General features: G+C 32.8%; 1 protein-coding gene across 1 annotated transcript; it reads right to left on the bottom strand.

Moving 5' to 3' along the window:
• Nucleotides 1-7,398: 7,398 nt before the first annotated feature.
• Nucleotides 7,399-13,372, bottom strand: LOC138317722 (somatostatin receptor type 5-like). Its single transcript, XM_069259580.1, has 2 exons — nucleotides 12,943-13,372; nucleotides 7,399-10,079 (listed from the first exon to the last, which is right to left on the bottom strand). The coding sequence occupies exon 2, from the start codon at nucleotides 9,956-9,958 to the stop codon at nucleotides 8,420-8,422; it is 1,539 nt and encodes a 512-aa protein (XP_069115681.1). The 5' UTR covers nucleotides 9,959-10,079; nucleotides 12,943-13,372; the 3' UTR covers nucleotides 7,399-8,419.
• Nucleotides 13,373-15,157: the final 1,785 nt, after the last annotated feature.

A 15,157-nucleotide genomic window follows, 5' to 3' on the forward strand; every position in this document is an offset into this window, starting at 1 on the left:
ACCTTAAAATATTTCATACAAAATACTTAATTGCGACTGGAAATATTAAAGACTTAACAAATTAAAATTATATAATCAATTTTGTTTTTCTATATTGATCATCGAATGTTTCTGGAAATCCGATTCGAATGCTAAACACTTGATCTACATATACAGTTTTCGAAATTTTCTTCGCAAAGTATGTAGTTTACATCTAACATAAAAATCAAAGAAAGTGGATTTGTTACCAAATGTCGAGGCACCGTGGTTAGCTATTCATTAAAGCGGACGCATTCAAAATGATACATTTATACAGATTCGTGCGTATGAACTCCAATTAGCAATAAAAGAACGTTTAAATACGTGAAAGTGGCAGTGTTAGGTCGATAACGGAAGGTAGTTAGGAAGAGATGTCTTAGGTTTGCTGGTGAAATATGAGCTTCTGTATAATATTGTCATTCAATGGCAATGGGATATAGTGATAACTAATAAACAAGGCTCAATTATTACTGCCTATGGTTAATTAAAGATGCTCCACCGCTGGTACGGTAATTTTTCTCTGTCAAAAACCGGAACAGTAATTTTCTTCAGTTACAAAAGTAACACACCATTGAAAAGTTTGAGCTTCTAATTTAACTTCAAGATAAAAACATAAAAAAAATAATTAATTGCATCCCGAAAAAAAAATCTGTGGCACTATATCCTATATGGAATGCAGTACTAATTGTGCATGCAACGAAAGCAAAATAAATTATTTCAAATTACTTTTTGTGTTAATTTGACATATTTATACACGATTAAACACCAATTACATGTCAAATGATTGGTATTGTTTATGCTCTGTCGACGGTGTCGCATCTTTAAGTAAAGCAATTGCAAACATGTGACGTCAAAAGCTAATTAGGAATAAATAATTAAATATATGGCCCTGCTAACATCTGCACTACTGGATAATCATTGTCGTTAAAAACATATTATAGACTGTGAAATACAGGGATGCATAGAAGGGATAGTTGAAATACAGATACTTGAGCAATAGTGGCAGACACAGACTTATCAACATAGGAAGTTTACAGGCAGAAATGGCGTATTAATTAGATGCAGGTACATTGTGGATCGGGTAACTATTCGTTGGCGATGTTTATCATCATTTGCATGTAGAGAGGAATACTATTATACAATATAGGTAACGCGTTGGAGATATACTATACGGTATGTAACGATGGAAGGAAATATTTTATAATTGGAATATTTTGGAGGTTAATTAAACATTTATTTGATTTCATAAATGTATGGAGTTGATTAAATAACACCTATTCATTCTTCAGATTATGAAAATACACATTTAACCATTGAATTGGTAATTTGCACGATATTATTCCCATGTATGATAAGTATCTTAGCTAGGAAACATGGTTTTATTGGCATTTCTTCAAAATTGTCAAATTCGATAAAAAAATATTTAACACATACGGTGTGAAATAGCAAGTGTTTGCTTAGCATTAACATGGCTAGATAATTTATTATTTCAATATTTATAAGTACACGCTAAGAACTTTGATGGGGATATGCGAATTTGTAAAGTATTTGAAATATAACATCTTTTATCCTCAAATCTGCATTGGCGTTTTTGTAATAATGACGTTTATCTGTTGAGAGTTGAATATCACCCACCTATTGTGGTAGAAATGAAGTTAAACCAACAGAGAATGAGTTTAAACTGATTAAAACATTCATGACAATTTTTATTTCTTTTAATCCAAATTTTACTTCAGACACATTGAAATTAACAATCTGAGAGTATTCTAAATCAGCCTGTTGAGAGTAGACGCGGATTGCTGTAACATATTTTCAAAACAGTAACACTTCTTTTCAAATTAATTCTTTTATTATGGCGTGCCGAACGTTGCAAAATTCAATAAGTAAAATAAAATGTGTAAAGAAAAAAAATGTGTTGTAATATATCGTTATATGTGTTCAATATGTTTAATTTGTGTGTAAAAACAATAAATGTTTGTGTATTTTTTTTTTTTTAATATTTATATGTAAAAATAAAATTTTTGTTCAATAATTTCTTTGTGTGTGTGAAAAATATATTTGTGTGTAAAAATATATATTTATGTGTGATTTTCACACACAAACATAAAACAACATCACACACAAATATATTTTTTACACACAAACCATTTTTTCACACACATATATAAAAAAAATTACACACAAATATATTTTTCACACACACAAAGAAATTTTGTTCACACAAATATAAAACAAAATCACACACAAATATATATATTTTTACACACAAACCATTTTTTTCACACACAAACCATTTTTTTCACACACAAATATAAACAAAAATACACACAAATATTTTTTCACACACACAAATTAAACAATGAACACATATAACGATATATTACAAACACATTTTTTTCGAACAAATGTTTTTTACTTATTGAATTTTGCAACGTTCGACACGCCATATTTTATTTCAATCTAACAATATCTGTAAACATTCTAATTTATTGAGGAGCTCTTTTTGTCTATGAAAACACTATGCCGATGTTTTCGCCAATCAGAATATGGACTCATAAAATAATCCTAAGCCAATGAAAATGGTCGTTATAAGCAAGATAGAATTTGTTAATTTTGATATAGATATACATTTGAGTTTTTACTTAAAGGAAATAATATGTTAATCTTGTTATATGAGGTCTGACTCGTATATTGACTTCAACACGGGTCAATATATTTATTAATACGTATATAAATGAATAGTCAGACTCTACATGTGGTGTATGTCACATAGACATTTATTATCCAAAGTACATCAACATTAAAAATATTAAAACATATGTATTCTGAACAGGAATGTTAAGGTAAATAATATTTGTCACAAGAAATTTGTTCCGATCCTAACATTGCCGGTATACATTTTCGATGAAAGAACACTATATAAACCATGTTGATTAAGTTCAAGTTTAAAAATCTATAATTACATTGTATTTTCCGTCGTTTGCATGCGTATGTCATTTTTAAACCTACAGCCATTGACGATACTCCGGGGTAACATTTTCTGTTGTTATAGCTACGTGAGTGGTAGTAACCCCTGGGGTATATAGGATGACCTACAGCATGGTGGCACCTTTATACACAATCAAGCAGCACCCTTATGCACATCGTGACAACATCTTTATACACAAACGTATAGCATTACAACATCATTATACACAATCAAACAGTATGAATATATCCATATACACAAACATAAAGCATTACAAAATCCTTATACACAATCAAACAGTATGAAGATATCCATATACACAAACATACAGCATTACATCATCCTTATATACAATCAAACAGTATGAATATATCCATATACACAAACGTACAGCATTACAAAATCATTATACACATTCAGACAGTATGAATATATCCATATATACAAACGTACAGTATTACAAAATCCTTATACACAATCGAACAGTATGAATATATCCATATACACAAACATACAGCATTACAACATCCTGATACACAATCGAACTGTATGAATATATCCATATACACAAACATACAGCATTACAAAATCATTATACACAATCAAACATTATGAATATATCCATATACACAAACATACAGCATTACAAAATCATTATACACAATCAAACAGTATGAAGATATCCTTATACACAATCAAACAGTTTGAATATATCCATATACACAAACATACAGCATTACATCATCCTTATATACAATCAAACAGTATGAATACATGTATATCCATATACACAAACGTACAGCATTACAACATCCTGATACACAATCGAACTGTATGAATATATCCATATACACAAACATACAGCATTACATCATCATACACAATATATAAATAACACAAACATACAGCATTACATCATCCTTATACACAATCAAACAGTATGAATATATCCATATACACAAACATACAGCATTACAACATCCTTATACACAATCAAACAGTATGAATATATCCATATACACAAACATACAGCATTACAAAATCATTATACACAATCAAACAGTATGAATATATCCATATACACAAATATACAGCATTACAACATCCTGATACACAATCAAACAGTATGAATATATCCATATACACAAACGTACAGCATTACAAAATCATTATACACAATCAAACAGTATGAATATATCCATATACACAAACATACAGCATTACATCATCCTTATAGATACACAAACATACAGTATTACAACATCCTTATACAGAATCGAACAGTATGAATATATCCATATACACAAACATACAGCATTACAAATTCCCTATACACAATCAAACAGTATGAACATATCCATATACACAATCAAACAGTATGAACATATCCATATACACAAACATACAGCATTACATCATCCTTATACACAATCAAACAGTATGAATATATCCATATACACAAACATACAGTATTACAACATCCTTATACAGAATCGAACAGTATGAATATATCCATATACACAAACATACAGCATTACAAATTCCCTATACACAATCAAACAGTATGAATATATCCATATACACAAACATACAGCATTACAACATCCCTATACACAATCAAACAGTATGAATATATCCATATACACAAACATATAGCATTACAACATCCCTATACACAATCAAATAGTATGAATATACCCATATACACAAACATACAGCATTACATCATCCTTATATACAATCAAACAGTATGAATATATCCATATACACAAGCGTACAACATTACAAAATCATTATACACATTCAGACAGTATGAATATATCCATATATACAAACATACAGTATTACAAAATCCTTATACACAATCAAACAGTATGAATATATCCATATACACAAACATACAGCATTACAACATCCTTATACACAATCGAACAGTATGAATATATCCATATACACAAACATACAGCATTACAAAATCATTATACACAATCAAACAGTATGAATATATCCATATACACAAACATACAGCATTACAAAATCCTTATACACTATCAAACAGTATGAAGATATCCTTATACACAATCAAACAGTATGAATATATCCATATACACAAACATACAGCATTACATCATCCTTATATACAATCAAACAGTATGAATACATGTATATCCATATACACAAACGTACAGCATTACAACATCCTGATACACAATCGAACAGTATGAATATATCCATATACACAAACATACAGCATTACAACATCCTGATACACAATCAAATAGTATGAAGATATCCTTATACACAAACATTATGAATATATCCATATACACAAACATACAGCATTACATCATCCTTATACACAATCAAACAGTATGAATATATCCATATACACAAACATACAGCATTACAAAATCATTATACACAATCAAACAGTATGGATATATCCATATACACAAACATACAGCATTACATCATCCTTATAGATACACAAACATACAGTATTACAACATCCTTATACAGAATCGAACAGTATGAATATATCCATATACACAAACATACAGCATTACAAATTCCCTATACACAATCAAACAGTATGAACATATCCATATACACAATCAAACTGTATGAATATATCCATATACACAAACATACAGCATTACATCATCCTTATACACAATCAAACAGTATGAATATATCCATATACACAAACATACAGCATTACATAATCCATATACACAAACATACAGTATTACAACATCCTTATACACAATCAAACAGTATGAATATATCCATATACACAAACATACAGCATTACATCATCCTTATACACAATCAAACAGTATGAAGATATCCATATACACAATCAAACTGTATGAATATATCCATATACACAAACATACAGCATTACATCATCCTTATACACAATCAAACAGTATGAATATATCCATATACACAAACATACAGTATTACAACATCCTTATACAGAATCGAACAGTATGAATATATCCATATACACAAACATACAGCATTACAAATTCCCTATACACAATCAAACAGTATGAATATATCCATATACACAAACATACAGCATTACAACATCCCTATACACAATCAAACAGTATGAATATATCCATATACACAAACATACAGCATTACAACATCCCTATACACAATCAAATAGTATGAATATACCCATATACACAAACATACAGCATTACATCATCCTTATATACAATCAAACAGTATGAATATATCCATAAACACAAACGTACAACATTACAAAATCCTTATACACATTCAGACAGTATGAATATATCCATATATACAAACGTACAGTATTACAAAATCCTTATACACAATCGAACAGTATGAATATATCCATATACACAAACATACAGCATTACAACATTCTGATACACAATCGAACTGTATGAATATATCCATATACACAAACATACAGCATTACAACATCCTTATACACAATCAAACAGTATGAATATATCCATATACACAAACATACAGCATTACAACATCCTTATACACAATCAAACAGTATGAAGATATCCTTATACACAATCAAACAGTATGAATATATCCATATACACAAACATACAGCATTACATCATCCTTATATACAATCAAACAGTATGAATACATGTATATCCATATACACAAACGTACAGCATTACAACATCCTGATACACAATCGAACTGTATGAATATATCCATATACACAAACATACAGCATTACATCATCCTTATACACAATCAAACAGTATGAAGATATCCTTATACACAAACATTATGAATATATCCATATACACAAACATACAGCATTACATCATCCTTATACACAATCAAACAGTATGAATGTATCCATATACACAAACATACAGCATTACAAAATCATTATACACAATCAAACAGTGTGAAGATATCCATATACACAAATATACAGCATTACAACATCCTGATACACAATCAAACAGTATGAATATATCCATATACACAAACGTACAGCATTACAAAATCATTATACACAATCAAACAGTATGAATATATCCATATACACAAACACACATTACATCATCCTTATAGATACACAAACATACAGTATTACAACATCCTTATACAGAATCGAACAGTATGAATATATCCATATATACACAAACATACAGCATTACAAATTCCCTATACACAATCAAACAGTATGAACATATCCATATACACAATCAAACAGTATGAACATATCCATATACACAAACATACAGCATTACATCATCCTTATACACAATCAAACAGTATGAATATATCCATATACACAAACATACAGCATTACAACATCCTTATACAGAATCGAACAGTATGAATATATCCATATACACAAACATACAGCATTACAAATTCCCTATACACAATCAAACAGTATGAATATATCCATATACACAAACATACAGCATTACAACATCCCTATACACAATCAAACAGTATGAATATATCCATATACACAAACATACAGCATTACAACATCCCTATACACAATCAAACAGTATGAATATATCCATATACACAAACGTATAGCATTACAACATCCATATACCCAATCAATCAGCAAATTTACAGCATTACAACACTATTATACATACACATTTACATGTGTAGATGAACACATGATTTACACATTATTGTGCCCCGAAAACGAAAAAAAGCATGCTGCGATATATAAGCTGGATATCTAGGTGATATAGACATCACGATCACATCTTTATCTTACGCGGAAAAGAAACCCAATAGGTTTTTTTTCAAGATGGTGGCTTAGGCATTATCATGGAATGGTAGCACTTGTCAAAGATAGGCTCAGTATCAACCACCAAAGACACCGAGCCAATTGGTGAAACTTGAGCAGAACTTCGTAATTTGAAAGTTTACGGACGACGTACGGCGTGCGGTGCTTCACGTCACCCTAACAAAGCGGGTCAGGCAACCCGAACATACATGATACTTATCAAATTGGCACCCTTAAAATAAAATTATCGTATATATTGACGGCTTAAGTAATGTGCAAATTCACTCACCCAAGTTCTCATTTTTTAAATTGTTCAATCACTAGAGTTAAGAGCTAGTGTCGGGGAAAGACCAGTTCCAGTATCACATTCAGTGATACACCATACAATATTTTACCAAGATTATGATGCCTAACTGGACCTCATTACAAAATAGTATACTATTTTATTTACGAAGAACGTTGGACAGCAGATTATGTGATAAAGGTCAATATATTAAATTTTCTCGGAAATGTCCGACTTTAGAAAAGAAAACATCCTAAATAATCCTACATAGTACGATGAAATGAGGAATTATCCTATCAGAAAACAACTAAAGTGGTTCACTATGAAGGCAACTATAGGTTAGCTGATGAGTTGATAAACTGTCTTAAGAACGGCGTCGACAAACGGATCGTAACAATTCATTCCGAAAGGTGTCTCCGGACAATCCATAGACAACAAAGTTCAATGCATGATTCATCAAAGAAAGTATACCAATATTCGGGTTCAATTCTTTTGCAATACATGTATATGTTTCGGCTACTATGACATAACATTGGATGCACAAAAAAGGAAGTATTGTCGTCAGAAATACAAGCACAATAGCCATTAGCACGAAAATTGTTTTCAGTGTTGAAACATTCATTTTATGTTTGGACAAGTTGTTGGATAGTTGTTGTCTGCGTTTATTCGCGATGCAGACTCGTCTGAGAATAAGTAAGCTTAACACCGAGATTATCAACATTGGGATCAATGAATATGTCGGCAGATCAGTTTTAGTAAAGTATTCATTATAAAACTCAGCTGGCATTGCTGGGAACTGACAGCATGTGTCGTCACTAAATACAAAGCAAACCAACGGAGAGTTCAGAGCAAATAAGGCCAAAAACAAACAGATCATAGTAATACTAGCTCTCTTTCTTGTGCAGAGCGATGATACTCTCATCGGATGACATACGGCAATATATCGATCAACACACATGACCACTGTTATCCAAGAGGAAAACTGGCTGAATACAACAAAACATACAAACAGAGGATGATATAGAACACCAACTGAAAAGTAAGGTATCTGCACCAGTCCAATCTTGTCGATCCATACCATAACTCCTCCGAATATCAACACCGCACTGTCGGATAAGGCCAGTACCGTTGTGTAGAGGTAAAATGAGGAGACCCGGGACAGTCGGGCCATGACTATACACGATAAGCTATTCCCTACAAGGCCAAACAAGCAAATAATCGGGAGCATGTATAAGGAGACCCACGACATTCCGCCATCAATCGCTACTACCGTAGTTTGATTTACTGTTGATGAATTATTGCAGTGGGAACTGTTTCCAACGCGTATGGACTGGTTAATTGTTGATAACGAGTTCCACAAGGAACGATTCCCAATGAAAACGAGTTGGCTGGTGGGTGTCCAAGAAGAGTTCAATAAAGAGTCATTGCCAATGGATACGAGCTGGTTGGATGTCCATGGGGAGTTTAACATAGTGTCGTTGCCGATGGGTTTGTTGGGTGTCCACGAAGAGTTTAAAATAGTGTCGTTGCCAATGGGTTGGTTGGATGTCCACGAAGAGTTTAACATAGTGTCGTTGTAGATGGGTTGGTTGGATGTCCACGAAGAGTTTAACATAGTGTCGTTGCCGATGGGTTTGTTGGGTGTCCACGAAGAGTTTAAAATAGTGTCGTTGCCAATGGGTTGGTTGGATGTCCATGAAGAGTTTAACATAGTGTCGTTGCCAATGCGTTGGTTGGATGTCCATGAAGAGTTTAACATAGTGTCGTTGCCAATGGGTTGGTTGGATGTCCATGAAGAGTTTAACATAGTGTCGTTGCCAATGGGTTGGTTGGATGTCCACGAAGAGTTTAACATCGTGTCGTTGTAGATGGGGTGGTTGGATGTCCACGAAGAGTTTAACATTGTGTCGTTGTAGATGGGGTGGTTGGATGTCCACGAAGAGTTGAACAAAGAGTTGTTGGCAATAGTTACGGGCTGGTTGGTAGACGGCGACAAGTTCCGTAGGGGAGAACTTCGAAATATCCTGGAAATAACAAAAAACATGTGTTCGCTATGTATATTTTAGTACTTGAACATGTTTAAAGTTACAGTATCGCTAACAATCCTAATATCAACTAAACAGATTTGGAATATTGTATTTTTCTAATGTAACAATCATAAATATGCTCCACATTGGACAGATAGGGTTTTTTTAAATAAAAAAAGAGGAGCAGACGAATTAGTATATTTATTCAGTTACATAAGCTCCTTACTTTACACCATTACCACCATTGAAAAAATTTAGCTTATAACTTTACATCAAGATAAAATAACTAAAAAAATAATTGCATCCCGAAAATTTTACATGGTCCTACATGTCCTATATGTAAAAACGCACTGATAGTACTGATTGAACATGCGCCAGAAGCAAAATGAATTAATTAATATTATTTTTTTGTGTTAACTAGAAATACGTGTACACGAGTAAACAGCAATTCGGACAGAGCGACAGTCGCTAATTGTGACGTATAAACATGCAAAAAGTCATCATCGTCTATAACATACTGTGCAGTTGAGCAATCATAATAGATCGACAAGAAAACAGAAAATTACAGGTAATTAAGCAAACGTTACATTGGATATAAATCAAATAGTTTACATTCAGACATGTTAAAAGGATATAACATTTTTCTATGCTTCCTAACTCACTGGGTTGTGTATATATTGTACAACGTATCGTATGTTCATAGAATGTATCGTATGTTCATAGAATGTATCGTATGTTCATAGAATGTATCGTATGTTTATAGAATGCATCGTATGTTCATAGAATGTATCGTATGTTTATAGAATGCATCGTATGTTCATAGAATGTATCGTATGTTCATACAATGTATCGTATGTTCACATTCTTGTTTGGTAAACAGGAGCTGTGGTGGTCAACTGGTTAAAATGCCAAGACATATTATCACAAGCCCTCCCCCTCTCGGTTTGGATCCCATTTGGGGCAGTTGCCAGGTACTGACCGCTGGAAAGTATTTTTTTCTCCCGGGTAGTCCGGCTTTCCTCGACCAACAAACATGACAATTCCTTAAATGACCCTGGCTGTTAACTAATTAGACAACCAATAATACACTTTCATTCAATTTGTTTTAATTACATTAAGTAAACGTTAAAATGGATAACAATGTTATTTAACATAAGCTTAATCCAGTATTCCATGACTAAATTAACTGACAATGAATTACTACATACCCTTGTAAATCCAACCAACAACCAAGCCATGCATACTGGCATGTGGTTTATGATGGGAACATATCTTAACTTTATGGGCCAAATTAATTAAATGCAATCATGGAACGGTTTTAGTTATATGCGTTTAACTGCAACACTCAAACTTCGTTTGTTCTAGAGCTTGTACACAAATTAATGCTTAAATGATATGCCTGTACCCTTTGATACATCGTGAAGGGACCACAGAGCCAAACGGAAAATTCCTTAAAAATCCTTTTTTAGGGATTATGGTTCGTTTCCTACTTGATCATCTAGCTATGTCAAACCACGTCTATCGTGTACAAGTGAGACAAACAACGGATATTTTCAAATATTTTACGTTTTCATGTCCTGTTAATCTCTAATCCGTTTAATCCATGTCGTGGTCGTGTGGTGCATTCATATTCTGTCACGTGTAGGAAGTGCGTGACGACCTATCAGCTGTTACTAGTTGTTTATTTAGGTTGCATCAGCGTCCGGTTTAATGAGTAGATTATGTGATACGTGTTGTACTCCAACAATATAATCAGGGTGTAATAAGGCCTATTACACGTGTATGAGTATATATGCTGTTGTTAAGTGTATAACGAAATTTCAAATGTCTGTCAAATATCTTGGAAATAATCAGGAATGCATTTTTTTAAATCCCAGCGTTAAAGTACAATACTTGAGACCCATTTAACCTGGGCAGTGGCAAAGGTTAGCATGGTCGAGGCATAGAAGGACAGGTACATGTACATACTCCTCTTTGACCAGATATAGGATAACAAAATGTCAACCATGAATATTTCACGAAGGAGATATCAATCAACAACGCCTTCATATTTAACGCCTTTACTAAATATATTTAAACTCGTTCATTGGAACATAAGGTAAAAATAAATTTGTATGGAAACTATTAAAAACAATGAAGATCGATTAAAGACTATTCAATACACAATGTTAATAAGTTTAGCATATTTTTTGCAGAGCTATTCAGAACAACACGGATTGACATAAACAGAGTAATCAATCAAGCATCAATCAATATGTTTGTTTATTTGTTTTATTAAAGGCCCACTACCTTTCCGGAGAAAAAAATTAAAGGTTTCTTAAAAACATTAAAACCATAAGAAAATACATATCGATGGCCTTAGATGAGGTAACAACACCAAACAAATGCAAGATTTCCTGCGTAATATATGATAACTGTGGAGATTCATTTCGCTGTTTTGTCGTCTGGCGCAGTGGCAGTCAACTACCGCGCGGTTTTTAGGTCAACGGCGGGAATCATAAGACGACCCGCGTTAAAAAAAATAACATTATATTTACTTTAATTTAATTGTTCAGAAGATGATGATAAGTGTAGTATTGACGGTAAGTTAATAACTTTTGCGAATCTACAAAATTATCGATCTAGTTTTACATTCCCATTTTAAAAATTAAAAGTCGTTTCGGAAAGGTAGTGGCCCTTTAAATCTCCATCCTATTAGCAGCCAGGGTCGTGTAAGGACGGCGTCCCATGCATACGGTGTGTTTGGGAGACTGTGGTTTATTTGTGTTGTGTTTTCTTGTGTAATGGAACTCTTTCCATTTTATAGTACTATATCACTGAAGCATGCCTCCGAAGATACCAAGCAACACATTATACTTACAACAGGCGAAACAGCCGTCCCACTCCCAGTATGCTGAGCGCTACGCAGGAGTAGAAACTACCACTTTTATAGACTTTGGTGTGTCTTGGCCAGGGGACGTAACCCAGAGCCTTCCTCCCAACGGCGAGCGCTCAACAGAAGGCCAAATGTGAAGCGGTGTCCAGGAACACTTTAGGAAGAACAAAGTTTGTTAGTAAGAAGAGAAAAAATAAGATCCTAAATTTAGTCATCTTTAACGATCATGCAATAGGGACAACATGTACAATTCAAACGCCCTACCTGCATGGTGAAAATCAGTTTGTAACCTTTACATATATGCATATACATACTTGAAAGGATACTAATAACTAACTGCACATTGTCGCATATACCAATATGCTAAAGATATAAGTTGAGAAAAAATGTGAGTGCTGAAAAATATTTAAAAAAAAACGATACATGTACCTGCAGAAATTTAACGCATTTTTTCTAACACATTTGATAATGAGTTTTATAAATAAGAATATGTGCATTTGATATATTAAACACAGAGTTATATCCGAAAATTAGAATATTTTTTTCGTTTAAAACTGATTGCTTTATGTTTTAGAAATTTTCAAACAAACGTCCTCCAGAGGGAGAAAAATACATAATTCAAACAGTACAAATGTCTTTTTTTTTTTACAAATGTTCGGTCTCTTGGCCATCTTCAGGTACATTGAAACAAAAGACAAGCTAGGTAAAATCCATCTTGAAGTAACAGTTCAAATGTCTCTTTTACAAATTGTCGGCCTCTTGGTTGGTCATCTTCAGGTACAAAGAAACAATTTGAGACAAGCAAGGCAAAAATTTCAAACACATCTAGAAGTACATAGATGGTCCTTTGTTTCTATGTACCTGAAGATGGAAAAGAGGCCGAAAATTTGTAAAAGAGACACTTGTACTGTTTGAATTATGTTTTATATATTTAGACATTTAAAGATAACGCACTTACCTTTCCAGGCCTTAAATGGACGAATTAATGTTGCTTTCAATAGCTTAATGTTAACAGTAAACCTCTAATTAGGCTCTAACTCCCGTCTGCTGGCAAGAAGTTCAGAATGACGAAGAAGACAGCAAGAACTGTTCAACGTTATAAAATTGAATGGTCATACACCTGGTCACTACGGTCAGTTGGCCAATAATTAGATGAGCTACGACAGTCAAAAGATCTAGCAGAGAAGTAAGCCACAAATTAAAAGAAAGTCGGTATAATGACGTATTCATTAGTGGGGTCATTGTGAGGTTAATAAGGGTTCTGAGGTTCTGGGTTGTGTGTGTGGACGGTAGAGTCGTTGTATCACTTTATAATTATAGTCTAGGAAACTTGGTTTTATAATAGTTCTAACTCACCGAATTATAGACTGAATAATTAATTACTGCAATAATCTTGTCAACAAGAAATGTCAACTGTCCTCTGTAATCGAATCCGAAAGTAAATAAAAGGGCAAAAAAAAAAAAGAAAAAGAAAAATATCGTAAGCATGGCTTGTTCGTGGAGAGTGTACTAGGACTATATATATATATGATTTGTGTCATTTTTGGTCCCCTAAATTTTCAAACCTATTATTTCAAATTAGTGATTACATTGTTGAAATTCAAATAAACATGTAGAGTACATCCTTGATATAAAATGTTTAATTGTTGCGTATCAATATAGGCGTAATTTACATGGAAACCATCATAAAATGCATTTCAAACTAATATGTAAACATTTCCCCAATTTTGGCTACTTTTGCTAGGTTTTTCATCTAGAAACCATAGAGCGCATCCTTGAACAAACTTTGTATTCCTCCTAAAAATGAACATGCAGTTGAATTTTCAGAAAATATTACGTTTGTTTATTATTTTTCTCATTTGTTTCTTAGACAAAAACTATCGAAAATAGGGGAAATAGCGATTTTTTTCTTCTGATTTAGGCATACAATACATCTCAAACGATTACAACGACAACCATGATCAGAAAATTTCCATGACAATTGGCAATTGAAGGATTCCAAATACAACAACTTAATTTCTTAACACTTACTGTAAAAACTCGTTGGATTAGGTAGCCGAAAAAAATTTAAACCAAACACGTGTATATAGTCCGATGTTTTCGGCACTGATGAAAAACACATGTATTTTATGTATTTTATAAATGCTACACGAGCGTTGATTCGACTGACCTACTTCGATTCTTTAAAGGCTAAACAATG

This window comes from Argopecten irradians, chromosome 3 (genome assembly GCF_041381155.1).
Source record: "Argopecten irradians isolate NY chromosome 3, Ai_NY, whole genome shotgun sequence".
NCBI classification, from domain to species: Eukaryota; Metazoa; Mollusca; class Bivalvia; order Pectinida; family Pectinidae; genus Argopecten; species Argopecten irradians.